The sequence below is a fragment of the Electrophorus electricus genome, chromosome 6, assembly GCF_041902795.1.
Source record: "Electrophorus electricus isolate QZ-2024a chromosome 6, ASM4190279v1, whole genome shotgun sequence".
NCBI classification, from domain to species: Eukaryota; Metazoa; Chordata; class Actinopteri; order Gymnotiformes; family Gymnotidae; genus Electrophorus; species Electrophorus electricus.
The window spans coordinates 14,870,350-14,890,236 of record NC_137502.1 but is presented as its reverse complement, the minus strand read 5'-3'; the positions used below and the strand labels follow the sequence as shown (position 1 = coordinate 14,890,236).

The following is a 19,887-nucleotide window of genomic DNA, read 5'->3' as shown; positions in this document are numbered from 1 at the left end:
ATAAAGTATTACACTGTTAAAACCACTGACATGTAACAGAAGACGGTGTGTTGGGCTTATTTCCTGCGTACATATTTGCGTTAAGTATAGTTTGCAAGTATAGTGGCAATTTGCACCTCACCAGTGGAAATAGAATCAGTGGTCACAAGTGACACAAGCAAATCTAAATAGACACGGAATTTTCTTGACACATTTTACATAAGTAAAAAAGAAAGGAAACGAACACACAAAGATATTGTGTCAAGAGACTGTGGACCTAGAAATTCACGAATTAGTGAAATTCTATTTATATGAAATTATCTTCACTACTTTGTGTTATGTTCTAGCATACCATAAATGTTTGAATGGGGTGGTTGACGAAAGGCAGGGGCGTGACGTCTCAATCTGTTGCAGACACTCGTCTACGCGGAGAATGGTAGAGAGAGCGAAGGGGAGGGAGGAGGAACTGAAAGAAAAAAGTTCAACTAAAAATGGCTTCCTTGTCTTTGGAGTCTGCAGAACAAACCGAGAATAGCGCAGGGGGGTTCACACAAGAAGAAGCCAAAGTTAAAGAAGAGACGGATTCGGACGAAGTTTCCGAACAACTGCTCCAAACTTTTCAGAACTCTTCCCTGAGCTTTTCCACCGACCAAGTCGCGTGTCTTTGCGAAGCGCTCTTGCAGGCGGGCAATGTGGATCGCCTGTGGAGATTCCTTACCACCATCCCTCCTTCGTCTGACCTGCTACGTGGCAACGAGACCCTACTGAAGGCCCAGGCTTTAGTCGCCTTTCACCGCGAAGAATTCAAAGAGCTATACGCAATTTTAGAAAGCCGGGACTTTCACCCGAGTAACCATGGGTTCCTTCAGGACCTCTATTTGCAGGCACGTTACAAGGAGGCAGAGAGGTCCCGAGGACGCAGCCTGGGCGCCGTGGACAAGTACCGACTTCGGAAAAAGTTTCCTTTGCCAAAAACAATTTGGGACGGAGAGGAGACCGTGTATTGCTTTAAAGAAAAGTCCCGAAATGCTCTCAAAGAATGCTATAAAATAAACAGGTATCCCACTCCAGACGAAAAGAAAAATTTAGCAAAACTTACTGGACTTTCTTTGACTCAAGTTAGCAACTGGTTTAAGAATCGCCGACAGAGAGACCGAACCCCGTCCGGTACCAACAGTAAAAGGTAAATGCTCAGGTTCTTCGGGATGTGAATAAGTGATCGAAGACATTTTGCAGTCTTGGAAGTTTGTAGGCCCAGGCAAACTCTCTCTAACCCAAATATATGCAAACAGGCCTGATTTGTTTAACAGATTTGTGCATTTACGACGGAAGAGGTCAATATAAACAAAATAATACTTGACAGATGGGGGCTGATGAATCAGAAACAAAGTTATACGCCCATGAGCCCTTTTTGTTGCTTTAAAGATGATAGGCCTAGTGTTTGGTTACTTTCATTTGCACCTTCTGCCTCTCGATACAGTGTATTAAAGGATGTATTGCGGCTATAATCACAGTCTATTATACGGACGTGGGTGAATCAGCGTGGTGGCCAGTACGATTTCAAATTAAGATCTGTGACCATTGGAATGTGGAAGGTGGCGTTTGTTCTTGGATTACGATTCCAAAATGGGGAAAAAAAGGTGTTGAAAGGTCGCTATTTTGTTCCTAAGATGACATCGATCGCGTCTAGCCAACTGTTCGAGAATGCGACGGTGGTTGTTTCACTGATATCACGGAAAGCACGACTGGAAGCATGTTGCTTTGTTGTGAAATGTGAGCCCGCGGCACCCTGACTGGCTCACGTTTCCTGAAATCCCGCACCGCGATGTCTCCCAGCGGTACACAGGCCAGTGCGTGCTACACGAAGCCTAAGGCAAAGGAACGAACATCGCTGAATAATAATCAAAATATTCAATTCAGTTCTCATAACATTACTGCGTTCTGAAGTCATCGAGAGTTGAGGATATAATTTCTTGGACTACAGCAAAGTTATACATTTTAAAGACTTTCAGATAGTCTTGAAAAATTTGGAAATTTGAAACGACTGGTGGAACATGAAGTTACGTTAGGTTAGGCCTAGAAATGTAGTTGGAGATGAAGACAAACAGCTAACTGCTGTCCTGTCTCTTATCAGAATAATTTGTAGTTAGGTGATAAAGCTCTACACTCCAGACTACATTGATAGGAACAGCTGCACATGGCTGCTGTCAGAGTAGTGGAACATCTGGTCACTCCATTTATCATAGATTGAGACAGAGGTTAATTAATTTTAACCTGCTTTTGTATTTACTGCTTCTCTAGAAAAATTAGTTAAGTGAGTCATGAAGGGTCTCAAGGTGGGTCAGGCCAGACTGCATGAGGTAGTAATCCTGCTAATTCTGGAATAATTATGCAATAAAAAAATAAGAATCTTTGTTTAGGACAATCTCAGGCTTTAACATAAAAAAGAATAAACAAAATATATGATAAATCCATTAATGCAATAAAACTATGAATGAAGGAAAAATCAATTTAAAAAATAGTACATTATTCATGTGAATTGTGGTTATAGTTTTGCTGTTACTTGCATCTAATATTATTAAAAATGTATATTTAGTAAATGTATTTTTTAAATACTAGGCAAAGTGTGTGGCAGTGCAGGTCTGTGGGCACACCCTTATTGACTTATTTATCCACAATACATTATTTTTCTGTTGAATTCATATGTAACTGTTACAATGCTGACATGTGGCCACATGGCATCATGGAGTTGGGTGTGTCTAGTTCATAAAATCTTTTCTGTACTGAGAACTGTGTGAGGGTGGTGAAAATGGTCAAATTTAGAAAATCTGGATTCAAGTCAAACCACTGCAAAGTTGGTAGTACAGAATCATCCAAAATTTAAGTCCAGAGAGATGAAAGGAAGAACTTTATTTGTGTACTGTTGACACTGGAGAGCATGTTCCACACACAGATATCACTTTTAAACAAGACCCACCCTCTTACTTGACATATTACAATTGTTGATTCATGTTGTGATATTTGTGACTGTTTCAGTGAATCGGATGGAAACCACAGCACAGAGGATGAAGCTAGCAAGGCAGATCTGGAGGATATAACTGACAAATCTGCTGCTCAAGAGGCTGTAGGCTCGACTGCTTCTCTCATATCCCTCTCTGGTGCACCTTGTAATACTGGAGGTCAGCTCATTCTCAACAGCACAGGTGGATTCTTGACTAGCCCTCATCCCCTGTTGCTCAATGGAAGTCCATTGCTATCAGGGACAGGAACTGGAGTCATCATCAATGGACTTACACTGAGTGATGGCCACACAGTCACGCTTAGTTCCATTACAACTAACCCTCCACTGTTGCTCAATGGGGCTCAGGTTATTTCTAAGGGCAGTGAAATTGACAGTAGCACTGAGGAACACTGTGTTGCTGACATGGATACACGGGCTAGTCTGTCCACAGTAGTCCTAAACCCACAAGCCAACCTCACCAGTGCAGTTCCTGTTCCGATACCTGAGGAAGCGAAGGTGTCTGACCGCAGTGTGTCTCCACTGGATTTTATTAATGTTCCAGAAAGTGTCATGATAAAGAATGAAGATGCCAGCCAAACAGTGCCTGCCACTTCCATATCGACATCCACAATCTCTTCCACAGTGATAAGTCCGACATCCCTTCCTTCACTGACACTGACCCAAAATGGGATTCTTTCTCCAACAGTTTCTTCATCTGGTACAATACTTTCTAGCCCCATCGTGCCACTACAATCCACTCAGCCATCAGAGGTCATGGTGTTGGCATCGACTGGTTCTCAGTTGGACTCTACCACCTCTATCTCTCATGTTGCATCGTCTTCCACTGTCTCCAGCCCTCAGGTCCTTTCTTTGCCCCAGGTGGTACCATCTATCCAGGGCATGCCAGTATCCCAGTTAGTGCAGCACCCATCTGGGCCTCAGGTCTCTTCCTGCCCTCAGCTTGTGCCAGTGTCTCCCATAACACCTCAACTACCCCAAGGCACCATCCCTCAGTTTCAGACCCAGACTCTACACATTGGTCGGAGGCCTACTAAAGTCCAACCTCAAAATGGCTCCTCTGCGCTTGGTGACAACACTGTTGTGTCTATCCCCTCCCAGGTATCAAATGGACAGCTACCACAAGGGCTGACATTTCAACTGGGAGACCAGTGCAATTCAGCTTCCACCCCCCAAATACAGACCCCAATGGGAACCCAAGTCCTTCCTATCTCCTCTCCAATGCAGGTTGTGCCTGTTTCACAGTCCAAGGACACAGGGCAGGCCCAATTGGTCCCATTGCCCCAACTTATGCCAATGTCCTCCATTGCTGGAGCCCCTGCAGGGACTGTCTCTTTTCCTCAGGTGGTCCCAGCAGCACCTTCTCTGTCCATACCATCCACTGGAGGTGCTTTCCAGATTTTAGCCTCTGGTACTGGAGCAGGTGTTGGTGTGGCCCAGGGACCTATACGTATTAGCCCAATAGGACCCCCTCAGAGTGTACCTACACCTGGGCCTATTCCAAGTGTCCAGCTTCTTAATTCAGGGGTGATTCGTCTCCCTACTTCTCCTCCAGGTAAGACCAGTGGCATGTCCAGGATTTTATACATGTAATAGCATGGGGGTGGGAAGAACACAATGAAGGGTGGCACCACCTAATTATTTATTAGGGCAAAGCTGCATTTGCAGAATATATGATTTTTACCTATAAAATTAATGGGCATATGTATTGGCTTCATATTTGCTCTGTAATTCCTAAAACTCAAAGAATTTGATTTAAATAATTATAGTAGTATTGAATGTATTGTAACCAACAAAAGGAACTAGGTCTAATTGCATTGCCTTAAGTGTAGTTGAACAGTAAAGGACTATTACAAGTCTTAAAGAATGATAAATGTTAGGACTGGTCATTATAGCTAGCATCAGCATGGATGCGGAATGGATCTGTAGACAGAATGCACTAAATTATATTCAGAATATCTCTTTTTATGTGGAAACTAAAAAGGAATTGCTCACCTGCATGTAAATGATGCACTGTTCTAACAAGCAAGTTTTTACATACAGATGTAGTGATGGAGCAGGCCACAAGATTTTTAAAAAATGTGGTCTGAGTGTCTTTCACAAAATATTTCTTAGACCACATTGCCAAGATGGAACTAACTGTGGTATAATGATTGCTGAGCCAATCAGAGGATGGACCAGCAATCCAGTCCGAAGGCATATTAGTTTAAAATGCATGCTTAATTTGCTTTTTACATTCTGTTTTGAGAAAATATCTGATCTAAAATATAACCATAAAATTGTGATGTTAATTTAATTTAATTTAATTTAATTAATTAATTAATTTGTATTATTTAATTTTAGAACTTGAATTGGGGTGGCAACTTGGATGGCAAGGCTTTTGTGTAAAGTGGCAGCTGCCACCCTGTGCCACGTGTCCATGCCCCTGAGTAATGCATTTGATCATGTTAGACATGTGTTTCGTTGATCATACTAGATGAATCATTAGAGTTGAATGTCCACTGAAACTGAAGCTTGCATTTAGTAAGTATGCATAGTGCACAAAAATGTTCTTTACACCACCAAATAAGATTGGATCATTCTTCTGTTGTCTTCAGGTAACTTCCTCCTGGCAGGAAGCAGCCCATTCCTGAGTGTTCAGAATGGCAAACTCATCCTCACCATCCCAACTGGCATCCAGTTCACCAGTATGCCTGTCAAATCCATCCCAGAAAATCCAGTCCCAGACACTAGCAGTGGGCTGGAGCAAACTCCACTTCATTCTTCGTTAGATAATCAGATGGTTTCGTCATCCTCTGTCCCAACCTCTTGTCCCCTACAGTCATCACCTTTCATTGGCTCATCTTCACTTTACTGCAGTCCTGAACCTGGAACTCTGGCCAATCCTACTCCAGGGGCCTCTCCCAACACTCCAGACTCCTCAACCCCGACCCCAAGTAGTGTGCTACCATCCCAGCAGACCCTTAGCCCTGAGAGTATGCTTTCTTTCAGTCCCATCAGCAGTGGTGTTTCTAGTGGTTCCCACCTCCCACAACCAGCATGGAGCCCTGTTCCCTTGGCCTCATCTACTGGCCTTGCGCTGTTCGATGTACGTGGCAAAGGGGATCTACCTGAGGACCCAGCTTTGTTGGGCTTACCAGGTGGAGAGTCTCTTTTATTGGGCACCCCTCCTCCAAGTGATGACTTGGAAAGGGAGACTCATCTGGATGATGTGGAGATGGATGGAGACTCGAAAATTCTGACACAACTACAGTCTGTCCCTGTGGATGATGAATTGGGCTTGTAACGCTTCTTCCCCTGGGCCTCTGTGTCCAGTGAACTCAGTCACCAATAGGTTACACTCCTTATATTTATCCCAGAGGACAACTGATATATGACCTCTGAGGTAGGAATCCTGGTTGTAAACTCAAAACACCCTATTACTTCTCCTATAGATTTATGCTAAAATAGTGCAGAAGACCAGTGCTGATAACTAACAAGGTGGGTAGTCAGCTAGCACACTTTTGCTGAAACCAACATTTAGCGAAATCATAAAACCAGCATATGTTATTGAAGTTTTACTTATCAATGAGGAGCCTGGGCACTGATGTCAGGAGCACTAGCCTCTTGCCTTCCCTTGCCTTCCCTCATTGATGGGAGACCTAGAGCTACAATGTGGCCTAAAACAATCAACACTGGTTGCCATTCTCGTGCTGATTAGTACTCATTATGCCCATTGTCTCTCATCTACTCATCATGCCTGTTGTCTCTAAAGAAGGCATTGGTGGTACAGAAATCTTTAGATAGGTAACATTACCTTGGAGGCACGGTTGTTTTTTCAGTTTAAATTATGCATGTAAACTTGAGCTAGCAATGCAACTGCTGTGTACTAGTTTGAGAGGATGCTCCTAATAGTTTGATTTATCAGACACTCCAGTCCATCACTACAGTGCAGCATGTATATGCAGAGAAGGCTTTTATAGAAAAGGAAAAAAGGTTAGCTTCTAACCAGCATCAGGGTTGAAACATAAAGTAGAGGAAGTCTAAATGGAACTTTGTTTCTATATATAAGCACTGTAGATATTGCGTCTTGGTAGCTGGGATGCCCACTTTGTGCCTTGTCACATTCATCATATACAGTCCAAATTCATTTTGCTCAGCTATTTTGTGGTGCTGAACACAGTTGTCAGAACACAGCACATTTCAGAATGGAATTGAAGGAGTAAAGTCCTTTTTGTGGTCTCTGTTAGACATATTGTTGATAATCCGTGTTGTCTCAGTTCCAGATATGACCATGCATGCTGACACTGAAATAGGAAGCAGCATAGCTCGCAGGTCTGACACAACCACTGTTGGAAACGAGGGCGCTCGTCCCGCTTTAGAGCATCACGAGCCTTGGCATTTGTGACAGTTCCACGCTTAATACAATTACTAGACACTTTCAACATTCAAGGACAATGTATTTGAAAAAGCTGGCTTTTACTCTAAATTTACTTTAAATAGGACTGATTTTATGTGGGTTGTGTAATAGAACCAGGATTACAGTTTTGTGAGCACTACCAAGATCAAGTGCATAATCTCTTGCAATTTCTCATTATCTCCTAAATAGGAAGAGTTTCATGAATGTTTTAAACAATTAGTTTGATAAAATACTCAGTTATTTCATCAGTTTTAGCTACTTTATTGTGCTACCCATCTCCTTCTGCATAGTATTCGTCTGCAATATGTGTATACACATCTATATTTAATTAACCATTTATGTACATTTTAAGTATAAACTAGTTCTTCAGAGCATTACTAGCATCTCATCTATGCCAGATGTTATGTGGATGGCACATTGGCTCATTAAACCTGTCATCTCCATGGAAAAAGTGGGTAGTACCGATGGCTTTAGATGTTGTTGGCAAAGCACAGGGCAGTACTTTATAGACATACACACAGAATGAGGTCTGATCTTTCCAAGTTTAAATTTTTCACGAAAACTCCTTCGTTATACAACTAGTTTACAAGATATTGCTCCTTTTTAGTTGAACATTTTGTTATTTATATGACACTCCAGTCCATCACTACAATGCAACATATGTTGAAAAGGCACTGTTGGCCAGTTTATTTAAAAAATAAAAAAAAAAAAAAGGAAAAAAAAAAGATATTGTATTTTAACGCTTTATCTATGCAACGACTAGGTTCTCCACTGAAAAGTGAACTGGTAACCCCAACTTGGGAGTAGTGTTGGAGAGATGTGGCATAACTACAGTTACTATACAGAGAAGTAAAGCTATACCTAGTAACCTCTTTTTTCTAAAATGACATTTAGGCTAAAACAGGGTGTACACTGTTTGATTGCAGTCCAGTTTTCACACTACATTACAGCATTTATACATAAATGATATGTCAGTTTGTTTGTCTTGGCATGTTGAAAAGTATTTTTTGTCGAAATGTAGGTTTTTTTCAGTTGCATGAAATGCCATCTTTTACTCCTCTGCAGTCAAATCAAACAGAACTGTGCTCTCCAAATTCAGGTCAATACTAAAATTGAATGACTTACTCATGAAGTGTGTGCAAAGTTCCTTTCACCAATTTGTCAATGGTGTACTGTTAGTGATCTCATGTCCTTTTGGTTAATTAACTAAATTAAGTTAATTGTAACACATGTAGCATCAGCAGTATGGTTCTGGGTGCCTTTGGTGGAAAGGAAGCCTGCAGGCTTTGTACAGCATGACCTTTAACTCCATGTGCATGTCACTTGTTCTGGTGGTCATTTCCAGTAGTCTGTGTTTTGCTCTACAGAGGGGACATGTCTTAATGTTTTGCACATTTTAGCCATAAAACATTGCTTTGTTTCTTCTTTGGAATACCCTTTTGGAAGCCATCTAGAACTTGTGCAATTAATTTCCCTCAGCTACTTAACTGTAAACTTATCACGAACATGCATTGGGTGGTTTCTTTCATAGACCTGAGGGACCCTGCCTTTGGTACACATAATCTCTTGTTAATTCTGGCCTTTTCCCAATTCTAATTACATATTTTAGTTTGTGTGTATTTAAGGCATTTATCAGTTATGAAGTGGCATTTTGATGTTAGAGGACCTGGACTTTAATAGGTATACGCTGCATGATCCTTCACAAAGAACATCTTGTGTGTTCTATACTATACATTCTAAAATACCTTTCTGGAAATGGTTGTATTTTACAAGTGTATTTGAGATGTCATGTAGCATTTATTTGCCAAAGGTTTGTATTTCACTTTTTCCTATCGTCTTCCATTTAGCTGGATAATGTATCTTGCTTTTTTATATGACGGAAACAAAGGGAATTTCTGTGTGACAGTTCTGCCACTCATGAGTGTTGCAATGTATGAAAGTGTGACTGAGTGATTTTTGCAGTAGCTGTTACAAAATCATAAATGTTTTGTGACTTATTTTAGCTAGGTTGTTGTTTTGTTTTTTTTAATAGTACTCTCACATATAAATGGTCACCTCCATCTATACCCAGAGGAAAAATATGCAGCTGATCAAACCAAAGAATTTTGAAATGTTCTTTAAATTTACAAAAGGGATTTTTTTTTCTGCAGCATAAAACAGCAGATCTCTCTTTAGAGGTGTGTTTTGTACTTGTTATAGTTATTTTATTTTTTATATTCAGTTTTATCATGACTGTATTAAACCTCCTTTACAATGCAATCTGATTGGTCTCATTCTATTTTTTATTTATTTTTTTTTTTTATTTTTTTTTATTTATTTATTTATTTATTTTTTTTGCAGGGGTAAGTCATTCCATTATATGCAAAGGTCTTGCTTAATGAGAGATACTCAATCCATGTCCTTTTCTTTTATACATTTGTGTTTGGACATTGTGGATATCATTGCTGTCTTCATGCTAAGGCTTTTTTCAGGTTATACATTTTGAGGCTTAACCCTCATCCCTTCAGATCTTAATGTATGTAGGTCATGTAGGACGCACCAGTAACCAAATCTAGTTAACAAATGTAAGTGCTCTAATTTGATTTGGAAATGGGATTGCACTCATATTTAAATTTACTCCTTTTCTTGTTATCCATGATGTCAAAGCAACAGATTAACAGTTTTTATTTATTTTTTCTATTTTTGTGTGTGTGTGTGTGTGTGTGTGTGTGTGTGTGTGTGTGCGCGCAGGTGCATGCGCGCATGACTCAACGCAAAGTGTGTGTCAGTACATGTCAGTGTTTTTGTAACCCTCATGGTCTCCGGTTACCCAAATGTACCTGAGTGGGTGGATCTTTTCAGGTGAGTACAGGTACAAGTGTGTGCAGTCTCACATGCTGGGGCTTACTCTCAGCTTCTCAGCCACCCAGCAATTCGACAGTACAGCAGCACTAAGGATTACCATATGAAGATATGAGACATCTTTCACATGAGAGGGGGAACTATTCTACTGAGAACAGATCCTAAAGAAGGTACTTTTTATTCAAGAGTCTGGACTTATATTTCATAGATTTCCTGATGTTAATTGCATTAAAGAAATGCTACAACATTGGCCTCTACTACTAAAGCACCATTAAAAAAAAAAAGCCCAAACTAGTAGAGTAATGATAATGGAATTGAGTAATAATATTAGGATATGTTCAGCAGTGTGATAGATTATTAGGTGGAATAATACTATAAGGAACTGTGCTGTGTGATTTGAACTTAACCCAACATTACTGTCTCCTCCTGTCTCACAGATTCAGACTCCTGCACATCTCTGCTATGACCATGGCTATGGGCTTTTCCCAAGACCAAGTGGCGTGCGTGTGTGAGGTTCTGCTACAGGGTGGCTGCATGGAGCGTCTGACTGCCTTCCTGTGCTCTTTACCCTTCACCTCTTCCTCGTACCCTGGCCTGCAGCCGGGCGCAGAGAGCGTCCTGAAGGCACGGGCGGCCGTTGCCTTCCATCAGGGCCGCTTTGCTGAGCTTTACGCCCTTATCGAGGGGAGCACGTTCTCCCTTCGCAGTCACTCGCTCCTCCAGCAGCTCTGGCTCCGAGCGCACTACCTGGAGGCGGAGTTGCAGCGAGGGCGCCCTCTAGGGGCGGTGGGCAAGTACCGCGTGCGCCGTAAATTCCCTCTGCCTAGGACGATCTGGGACGGAGAGGAGACGAGCTATTGCTTTAAGGTAGTTAAGCCCCGACGCACAGTACAAGGCCTACGTGCTGTTAATGTAGTCTTTATCAAGCTTTTTACACCTGTTTCAGGGTATAACACTACTGTTAAGGATTTATGAGATGTGCCACATTTATAGGATTATAATCTGTAACTAGGAGATTATAGACTGTCAAGACGTCTTATATTGTCACTGGCCCTGGTGAGATCTGTGCTTAGATAGCCGGGTGAGCATGCCAAACGGCCAGTCCCACATGCCCTTTCCTGGTTGGGTGTAGGAGAGGTCTCGCTGTGTCCTGAGAGAGTGGTACTGCCAGAAGCCGTATCCATCGCCGCGTGAGAAGCGGGACCTGGCTGCAGCTACGGGTCTCACTGCCACTCAGGTCAGCAACTGGTTCAAGAACCGGCGGCAGCGAGACAGAGCAGCCCAGAGCCGTGAAGGGTGAGGCGTGCATGCGCGTTCTTTTTTGATGCCCGGCCGCGGCACCGACTTTACAGGACACCGGGCAGAGGGACACGAGCTAGCATGCAGCCCAGGAGGCGATGAGTTGACCTCTGCTGTGAGCTTGGCTTTAGAGCCTCGGTAACTCGCTGGTTTCTAGAGTTTGTAAAATTCCCTCATTCTCAGTGTTCCCATGAAAATTTCTTGCTTACATCCTTATGATTTATACCATTTTATCTCCCCACAAACTCAATCTCATTAAATCTGTCTCTTAGACAAACAGAGGATTGCCCGCCACAGCAGTCATTGTGCTACGACGGAACATTGAGGGGTACATTCCAGAGTTCTGAAGATGACCTTTCACCTCCAGTGAGCCCCAGCTCCTTCCTCCCCTGTTTGCAGCTGTCCTGTGCTCAGCCACCTCCCCTCAGGCACCTGGGGCCTGGGCACTACTACCGGTACTGAGGGGGGAGGGCCTGAGCGGCACTGCACACCGGCCGCACTTGAGCCTGTTCCAAAATCTGGAGTATGAACACGGACAGCTACTGCCACCTAGTGACAGAAAAGCGCTTCATCAAGCGACTTTTGTGGGATATATTCTACATGGAGAAAAAAGACCTCAGTAGCAAGTTGTTATTTTTTAAAATTCAGTTAGAAATGACTGGGGCACTGTAATAAAAAAAGGCCAATGTTCCAGTTTTTCTCGATTTATTAAGAGTCTGTCTGTTTCTGTGCTACATCTGCTTTTCATTGTAGAATGCTGAATGACAAATTAATGGAACAGAACTGATGTCTGAACAAATTCACTTCCCTTTTTCAAAACTGAATCATACTTTGACGTAGCACGAAACCTGATTTAGTGAATATAAATATTCAGCTTGTAGTTACATACCACAAAGGCTGTGATGATCAAGAATTCTTTTTTACAGTCATAGCTATGGTAACAAACCCCCTCGTCTCTCACCATTTATCATTTAACTAATCGATTATTTAATGTATTACTGAATCTGTTACTTAGACTTTAAATTTTTTTTTTTTTACTGTTCCCATTTCAATGATAAGTTCTGATCACTGAAAATGATTTTGTACTTGTAACTAGTTGCAAATTATTCTGTTAAACATTCACTGCTTTCAGAACAACACGGGTGAGAAACAGAATTCTTAACAGGATTCGGCTCTTAACAGGACTTTATTATTCAGATACTAAAATATATAACACAGTACAACTGAAACTAACCAGCACTGCTCACCTGCACATACAGTGCAAGGGGTTAGTGACCAATGGCTCAAATGCAAAGATTTTAAGTTCAAGGCTGTTGAAATAAGTCAGATCCACTTGATGACTAGATGATGAGTGTGGTCTTTGGTAGCGAGTCTCATCAACAATGGCTCTGTCTCATCCTGCACGGACTGGTGCAGTAACAGACCGAGGCGACGGCTTTGCGGTTTCGAGTTGTGCAAAGCAGCTAGGTTCATGGTCATTGTGACCTATGGCTTGCTTCAGCAGATAAATAAAATGATGCATTCAAAAAGTCTGTGCGGCGCACTCCTGTGCACGACGCCCTGCTTGCTGGTCACCAGCTGATGAAGTACCATCAGCGTTCGCTGCTGCGCACGCCTGCGTGTCGAAAAGTCGTGTGTGCGAAAGCAGAGGTTAGAGGTGCAGGTACTCGGTCAGGAAGATGGCCAGGATCTTGGTGAGGTTCTCCACCGTAGGCCTGTGCATGCTTTCCTCCGTGTCCTTCAGCGTGTGCCAGAAGGAAGGGAACGGCGTGGGGATGATGTGGAGCACTGGCACGCCTGGGAGGGGAGCCAGCAGCGACATGGTCACACACTTGCTGTAGTAACATCGGAGTCAGTACAAGTCCTCAAATGTTGTGTGCGTGTGTGGGGGTGTGCTGTCACTCACCTCGATGTAAGAAGGGAATGTGGTCGTCTTGCACGGGGCCCAGGTAAAAGTCCTTCCTGAAGTAGCTCTGTTCGGAGGGGTGGGAGGAGAGGAGGCCCTGTCGGTGCAGTCTTGCCTCTGAGACGGCAGGACCAACAGAGCAGGGAGAACCGCAGTGTCAGCACTTTGTTACGAGGGCATGCTATAACACAGCTGTCAGACTCCAGTGCTGGAGGACCACAGCACTGCGGACGTAAGCGTCCTCTATCATTTAAGACATCTGGTTCTCGTCTTCCGCTAATGAGACGGTGCGGGCGTGAAGGACCCTTGAATAGCGCAGTTTGAACTCTTTGCAGGCCGATGTAGAAATGCTGAAGTGTCAGAGAGAACATAGGAAAGGCAGATTACTGACCTGCAGCAACCAGGAGGTCGAACCAGCGGGCTGTGTTATCAAAATGGCTGACGATCAGGGGCTCTGGACCGCCCAGTAAGTCCAACAGCACAAACAGATCCTGACAGACATACAAAAGAGTGAGTGTCCTGAAAATTTACTGAAAATCACAAATGTGAGCTCACAGACAGAAACACACACACACAGCCTCACCACTGCATGCAGCTGCGTGGTGTGTGTGGAGCCAGGCGGATGAGGTGTGTGGCTCATGAGCTCAGCGAGATGGCGGGAGCCGTAGAGGGAGTCTTTGTCCGTCCACTCCTCGAAGGCCTCCTCCCCGTCAAAAAAGATGAGTTGCAGAGTGATTACTGACCTCTGAAAAAGGGGATGGGGGTGGGGTCACAGTACATAGGGAGTGTGAGTCTGGCCGAGCAATGCAAGTGTTCCGACACACTTCTAAGAGCTGGCTCAGCACAACTAAGTGGATGCATGTGTCACTGAATGCACACGGTGCTGATTTGTGAAGAAACTGTTTGGCAAGAAAGGACCGTACTCACTCATTCTTACACTCTGCCCACTGTGTGTGGAATTATCTGTTAACCTGAATGTTCCTCTAGATAAATAATGCAGCTCGCTGCTGAGTGAAATGCCAAACTGAGATTTAGCCGGCTCCCATTAGTCCTGCATGTCCTCTCTGACACAATGTTCCAGCACATCCCTTTCATGTTTTGGTTGTGTAAAACCATGGGGAGATTTTGGAATTTTTACCTTGCTTCAGTTTTTAATGAACACCTAAAGGTTTGTCCTGTTCGCTAATTTTGGCGTTTCTGCTAATGCGTTTAGGCCCTGAGGACTGAATGCTATTGCTTATTGCTTCTTTTGGTGAGGCAGAGAATATTTATCAACAGGAAATGTACCACTCCTCCAACCTGCCCTCTGTGGCTGACAGATCTGACATTTTTTTTCTACATCTCAAGAAGATTACTTTTGGTCTTCGAGGACCCACAGACATGTTCTATAGGTGCTGGAAGCGTTTCACTGATCCTTCCTCAGGCCTGTCCTCATCTAACACCCTGACAGGGTTGAAGTGGACACTCTTGGACATTCCAAATGTCTGCTGGTTGGTGGGAGAGTGGGGGGTGTATTTGTGTTTTGTAACGAACAAAACTTGGTGATGACAATTTGTAACTGAGTTTGTATCACTGTAAACTGAGATTAAATGTTTAATTGTCATAAAAAAAAATCTTTATGCCCAAATTTGAACTTTAGTAGCCAACAAATTTTTATGGAACAAAAATTTAAATCAAAGTACATACAAAAAAGGCATTTTGTCCTAATAATGAGCAAAATGATCCCACAAGGTCAATCATTTTTTAAAAATGTTTTATCATTATGATGGGCAACCCCAGCCACAGGCCCAGAGCTGCAACGAAAGGCACACAGCCAGCAGTTTCTGGGCCTTGCTCCATTTCACACTCTCTCGCTCCCTTTCTCAAATGCCTTTCTTACCAAAACACCCCCACCCTCACACACATACACGACTTTAAACAGGTACTGTTACCACTGTACAAACAAAATCTCTAAAAATCGCCAACTTGGGAATTAGTTTTCAGCAGCCGGATCGAGTTCCTTTGTCTCGCCTTATTTCCCAGGCCTGCTATGTAAAGTGAAAAATACCACACCCACTGAGCTGTGCAAGCTTATCTACACGCGGAAGCTTACACCATCACCCGAGTATCTGCTGTGTGCGCTGAAATGTTGGTTGGGGGCTGAGTCACACCACCTGCTGCTTCAGGGCTCGGAGCTGCGTATCCAGCGCCGACGCCAGCTCCAACAGCATGGCGCAGGGCACGGCCGAGTCGCTAGCGCCCACAAACGCCCGCTGCGGCTCTTTAGGGTCGCGAGGGATGATTTTGGAGTCGTGGTGGCAGGCAAGGAGGAGCCTGCGTGGGGCGGTGGGATCCAGAACAGCCAGCACGTTGCTGAAGACCACGGTGCCTTTTGGTGTGGCCGACTCGAATGAGTCCTCCTCCACCGTCCACCCCGCGGAGAGGGACCTGAGCTGGCTGGTGATGTGCTGACCACACAAGGATAAGAGCAGTCACAAAGCTGCACTCTAGGGGAATTAGCAGTATATCGATGGCGAGTCACTCGATCCCCTGTACATATCATGAAAAAATATTCAAACTTTTTAAAAATGTTGTTCCCATGGTTGTGCATACTTCAAAATATGACAAAAATTAACATAGGGTTGTGTCAAAAAGACCCTAATAAATGTCTAAAATCTGCTTTTAATGGAGAACATAATTAATTTATGCATTTTAAAATGTATGTGCCAGATGTATAGATAATATCAATTGAATATTGCCAAAAGCATCATAGTTATGTTTTTTAATAGTTATTCCATGCAAATGGCATACATACTAACAAAAAACTGAGGTTCAATCTATTAATTAATTAAATTATTAATCTGTACTTAAAAAAAAAAATCACTGCAGCAGAGTCGCTCTGTGTCCCGGGGGGCTGCCTACATCGGTGAGCGCCCCTGGCTCTTACCCGCCTTACAGCTTGGCTTCCTGCCGTGCCCGGTACCCGCTCCACCAGCATGGGCCTCAGCTGGCTCTCCCACAGACGAGTCCTGTCCACCTGGCTGGCCAGCCTGCGCACCTGTGCCGTGGAACACTTCCTGGGCTTGTGGGAGACCTGCGCAGAGGGGGAGCAGAAGAGGAGAGCCAAGCGAGTGAGCGGTAGCGGGAGTCCGACAGTGCGGCCTTTCCTCCACTGACACTCCAGGGCCCCTGGAGACTCCTCAGCAGTGAGGAGTTAAGGGCTGATGAATGAGGTGGCGAGATGGTAAAGTTTATGCAGAAAAAATGTGGGCTAGTTTGTTTGCTACTGCTCATTCTTGTAACTTTTTCATTAGCTCTTTTCTTTTACCGTTCTCCAAGACACTTTAAGATGAGCGGCTCAGCGAAAGCCAATCTTAGTTAGCAGACTTCTCTTTCTATGTAACTTTTAAAAATTTTGATTTAGTGCATCTACTGCATACCTTTGTTTACAATTCTACCAGGTGTGTGGAGGATTATCTCTGTGCTGCCTGCTGCAGCAGCTGCTCAGCTCTCACGCTCATGTCTGGCATCACAATGTGAAGCAAATGATCTGGAGCTCAGCACACAGAGCGCAGTGGGGATGGCTGTGGACTTCACAAGGCCAGCCACAGCACACATGGCTCTGTGGTGAACACAGCGCAGTACTGCAAAGTTTTAGTTACTTAGTTATCACCCACAGGATTTCCAATGCGCTCAAGAACAAGCCTACAGCTTCTGAGCAGGCCTAACCATGCATGCACATCAGCTTATGGAATTGAGACCGTCACAAGCACCGCTAGTCCTGTTTCTTTACACCCACACTGGAATTGATCATCTCGTCCTGCAATAAGCGAACAATACAGGGCCTTCTGTTACGTGCAAAGGAAAGCGTTGGCTCCCAGCCCTGAATCTGCACCCTTTAGGGAATAAAGATCACGACTGATCCGACACACAATAGACACACTCCCTCTTCCATTCCTTTACCTCTCAGCAGAGACCAAAAGGCAGAGCTCTGAACTCTAGGACTAACCCTTACATGCACGGCTTCTTTCCCCAAGCCAAAGTCCCCTCACCTGGCACCAGTGGTGTCACACTGTGGTACACATGCTACAATGTAAATATTTATTGCATAACAGGTCATGTCAATGGTATTTATATGTAATGTAACTGAACTCTATACTCAGTGCATGCATTATTTATATTTGTATTTTGTATTTGTATCATTAATTCCTTATTTATGCAGAAACCAAGAAAATCAGCTTGTGTATCCTTCTGATTCTGATACTGAATGAGACTACTTAGTAGGCAATTAGCCCAATAATTACAACTTGTAATTAGCACTTTATGAACTTGTAATTGGCACAGCAGTCCATCATTGAATAGAAATGTGAAGAACTGGAGTAACTTTCATCCTTTAACATTCTTCAACACCTAGGACGACTGCACATCAGACGTTCATGTGAGCAAGGGAGGGAGGTTTTGCTGCAGAAGACCACAGTAAACAAAACTGTAATAGGGACTGGGACACCATGCCCTACAACTTTAACTCTCAACCAAAGTTTAAGAATCTCTGGGTGCGGTTCTTTATGAATGCCAAGCGATGATCGGCATCTGCACGTTTAGTGTGAAATGCACACGGACAGCGGAGACCCACCTTGTCCTTCAATAAATCAGCAGCCCGGGTTCGGAGGTCGACGCCGGCCGTCTCGCCGGACAGGTACCAGCCCAGGATCAAGGCCAGCGACAGCACGCAGCACAGGCAGAAGAGCAACACGCGAGCACGGGCCACTCTCGTCCGCGCACAGCCGGACGCAGCGTTGCCATTGCTCCCTTGCAAAGCCTTGTATCTTCGGCTGCTTTTGGACATACTTAAAAAAAAGTCCCGTTAAGTTACTAGCTTTTCGTCGCGGAGACGCGGAGGGTCTTTCGTCTGTCACCTCTGCGAGTTTCCAGCTTCAGCCGAGATTTGACGCGTGCCCAAAACCCCACGTCAGTGGTTGGCGATAACTGCCGACTTTTTCAGCGACCTTGCTAGGTTAGCTAACTGGCGCGATGAAACATTACGACAAAATACTGAACACGCCACGTAGCGTTAGGCATTTCTTTATACAGCATGTCTCTGTTACAGCGGCACACATCTGTGTTCCAGTGTCATTAGCTGGCTAGTTACCAACTCTGAGGCCTCTCCGAAGACGTGGTAGATCCGTCAAAACTGTCCAGACTAACGGCTTCACACAGGGCAGGTGACATTAGGAGTCAATTACATGGCCAACCTTTTAAGACTTAAAAAAGTTAGATATAAAGAAGGTCCTAGTTTTCAATATGGATGTCGGCTAAAAAGAAAGAAAGAGGGTAGGTACAAACAGTAACTCGTTCAACTTGCTAGCTAACTTACTTATGTTATCTAGTCTGCAAGAGCTAGGTTAGCTATGCTAGCTAACACCGTCCGAGTACCTTATCTAGCTAGCTAAATAGCCAAAGGCTCACTTATTTAAGTAAACAGTACCATCAGCATTTGAGGTGCCATTAACAAGAGACAGTCATGAGGTAATAGCTGAATTAGCAACGGATTTTATTCTCCATTCCCATATGTAGCTATTCGACTAGCGTGCTCCCATACCGTGGGTTAGTTACAGCTGTACCTGCTCTCTGTAGCGCTACCACACTTCCGCTCTTCAGTCTTATAGAAGGGTGACCATACGTACTTTTTGCGAACATGTTCTAAAAATGTAAAAAATTTGTAAAATGGCACAAATCTGGCATCTGTTTCATATCGACATTTTCCATACTTCGCGCAGCTGTTTTTTTTTTTTTTGCATTGCATTGACCATTGTGTTTAGGTCCCGCCTTCTCGTACGCCCCAGCTCATGTACATGCCCTACACGCAGCATAGGTTATCAGACTGCTCGATTATCTAGTATCTACCTGTATGTACCTGCATTTTGTATGGCCCCTTAATAAGTCTTAGAACTACCCCAAATAGCTCTGAACTACTGAAAAGTAATTAGTGAAGTAGTCCATTTTTATGGCAACCGACTTTGATTTATTCTATGACCATGAATAAAACATACATTTTTAAAACTGTATTGTATTTATAAGGAACAGCTGATTGGAGAGGAATAAGATTACCTGGCCATATAGACTCAGAATGCAATTGTTATTGTTCTGTAAGTCTAATAAATGTGGTTAACATAGTTGTTCCAAAATATAGTCACCCTAACTTACCAAATGGCACATAAAACCAAAGCGTTTTGACTTAAAAAAAAAAATTTCTAACATATCATAGGATATCTGTGTAAATTATGATGTACACTGTACAATCACAACTTAGCTCACCACATCTGGGAACTGACTATAGTGTGCAAGTCTACAGCTGTGATGAAAAACATAAAACGCCAGAGACTGTAAAGTGAGTTTTATATTCATGAAGAACTCTACCCAATGTTATTTAGCCAGTTTCCCACAGCTCTGACTTTAGTCATTTTT

General features: G+C 43.5%; 3 protein-coding genes across 4 annotated transcripts; 2 read left to right on the top strand and 1 right to left on the bottom strand.

Annotated features, from left to right (window-relative positions):
* Positions 1–427: 427 nt before the first annotated feature.
* Positions 428–9,673, top strand: six5 (SIX homeobox 5). The gene is made up of 3 exons (XM_027012751.3): positions 428–1,162; positions 3,016–4,553; positions 5,596–9,673. The coding sequence occupies exons 1-3, from the start codon at positions 471–473 to the stop codon at positions 6,282–6,284; spliced, it is 2,919 nt and encodes a 972-aa protein (XP_026868552.1). The 5' UTR covers positions 428–470; the 3' UTR covers positions 6,285–9,673.
* Positions 9,674–9,755: 82 nt separating this feature from the next.
* On the top strand, positions 9,756–12,373 carry six9 (SIX homeobox 9). The gene is made up of 4 exons (XM_027012750.3): positions 9,756–10,408; positions 10,676–11,105; positions 11,371–11,534; positions 11,810–12,373. The coding sequence occupies exons 2-4, from the start codon at positions 10,701–10,703 to the stop codon at positions 11,997–11,999; spliced, it is 759 nt and encodes a 252-aa protein (XP_026868551.2). The 5' UTR covers positions 9,756–10,408; positions 10,676–10,700; the 3' UTR covers positions 12,000–12,373.
* A 331-nt stretch (positions 12,374–12,704) lies between these two features.
* qpctla (glutaminyl-peptide cyclotransferase-like a) lies at positions 12,705–19,240 on the bottom strand. 2 transcript variants are annotated; one of them, XM_081715646.1, is made up of 7 exons: positions 18,056–19,240; positions 16,370–16,516; positions 15,597–15,890; positions 14,027–14,188; positions 13,835–13,934; positions 13,444–13,510; positions 12,705–13,334 (listed from the first exon to the last, which is right to left on the bottom strand). In XM_081715646.1, exons 1-7 carry the CDS (start codon positions 18,266–18,268, stop codon positions 13,130–13,132), a joined length of 1,188 nt encoding a protein of 395 aa, XP_081571772.1. In that variant the 5' UTR covers positions 18,269–19,240; the 3' UTR covers positions 12,705–13,129. The 2 variants fall into 2 exon arrangements, with proteins under 2 accessions (XP_081571772.1, XP_026868557.2); XM_027012756.3 differs by having other exon boundaries at positions 13,444–13,560; positions 18,056–19,236.
* Between the last annotated feature and the right edge of the window lie 647 nt (positions 19,241–19,887).

What these genes read in the sequence shown, in the direction of transcription:
- six5 (XM_027012751.3), top strand. Translation starts at nt 471, where the DNA reads ATGGCTTCCTTGTCTTTGGAGTCTGCAGAACAAACCGAGAATAGCGCA. An exon ending in TCCGGTACCAACAGTAAAAG is followed by an intron (nt 1,163 to 3,015) that starts GTAAATGCTCAG and finishes TGACTGTTTCAG; the next exon opens with TGAATCGGATGGAAACCACA. An exon ending in TCTCCCTACTTCTCCTCCAG is followed by an intron (nt 4,554 to 5,595) that starts GTAAGACCAGTG and finishes TGTTGTCTTCAG; the next exon opens with GTAACTTCCTCCTGGCAGGA.
- six9 (XM_027012750.3), top strand. Translation starts at nt 10,701, where the DNA reads ATGACCATGGCTATGGGCTTTTCCCAAGACCAAGTGGCGTGCGTGTGT. An exon ending in AGACGAGCTATTGCTTTAAG is followed by an intron (nt 11,106 to 11,370) that starts GTAGTTAAGCCC and finishes GGTTGGGTGTAG; the next exon opens with GAGAGGTCTCGCTGTGTCCT. An exon ending in GCAGCCCAGAGCCGTGAAGG is followed by an intron (nt 11,535 to 11,809) that starts GTGAGGCGTGCA and finishes TCTGTCTCTTAG; the next exon opens with ACAAACAGAGGATTGCCCGC.
- qpctla (XM_081715646.1), bottom strand. Translation starts at nt 18,268, where the DNA reads ATGTCCAAAAGCAGCCGAAGATACAAGGCTTTGCAAGGGAGCAATGGC. An exon ending in CCACGCAGCTGCATGCAGTG is followed by an intron (nt 13,935 to 14,026) that starts GTGAGGCTGTGT and finishes TATGTCTGTCAG; the next exon opens with GATCTGTTTGTGCTGTTGGA. An exon ending in CGACCTCCTGGTTGCTGCAG is followed by an intron (nt 13,511 to 13,834) that starts GTCAGTAATCTG and finishes CCCTCCGAACAG; the next exon opens with AGCTACTTCAGGAAGGACTT.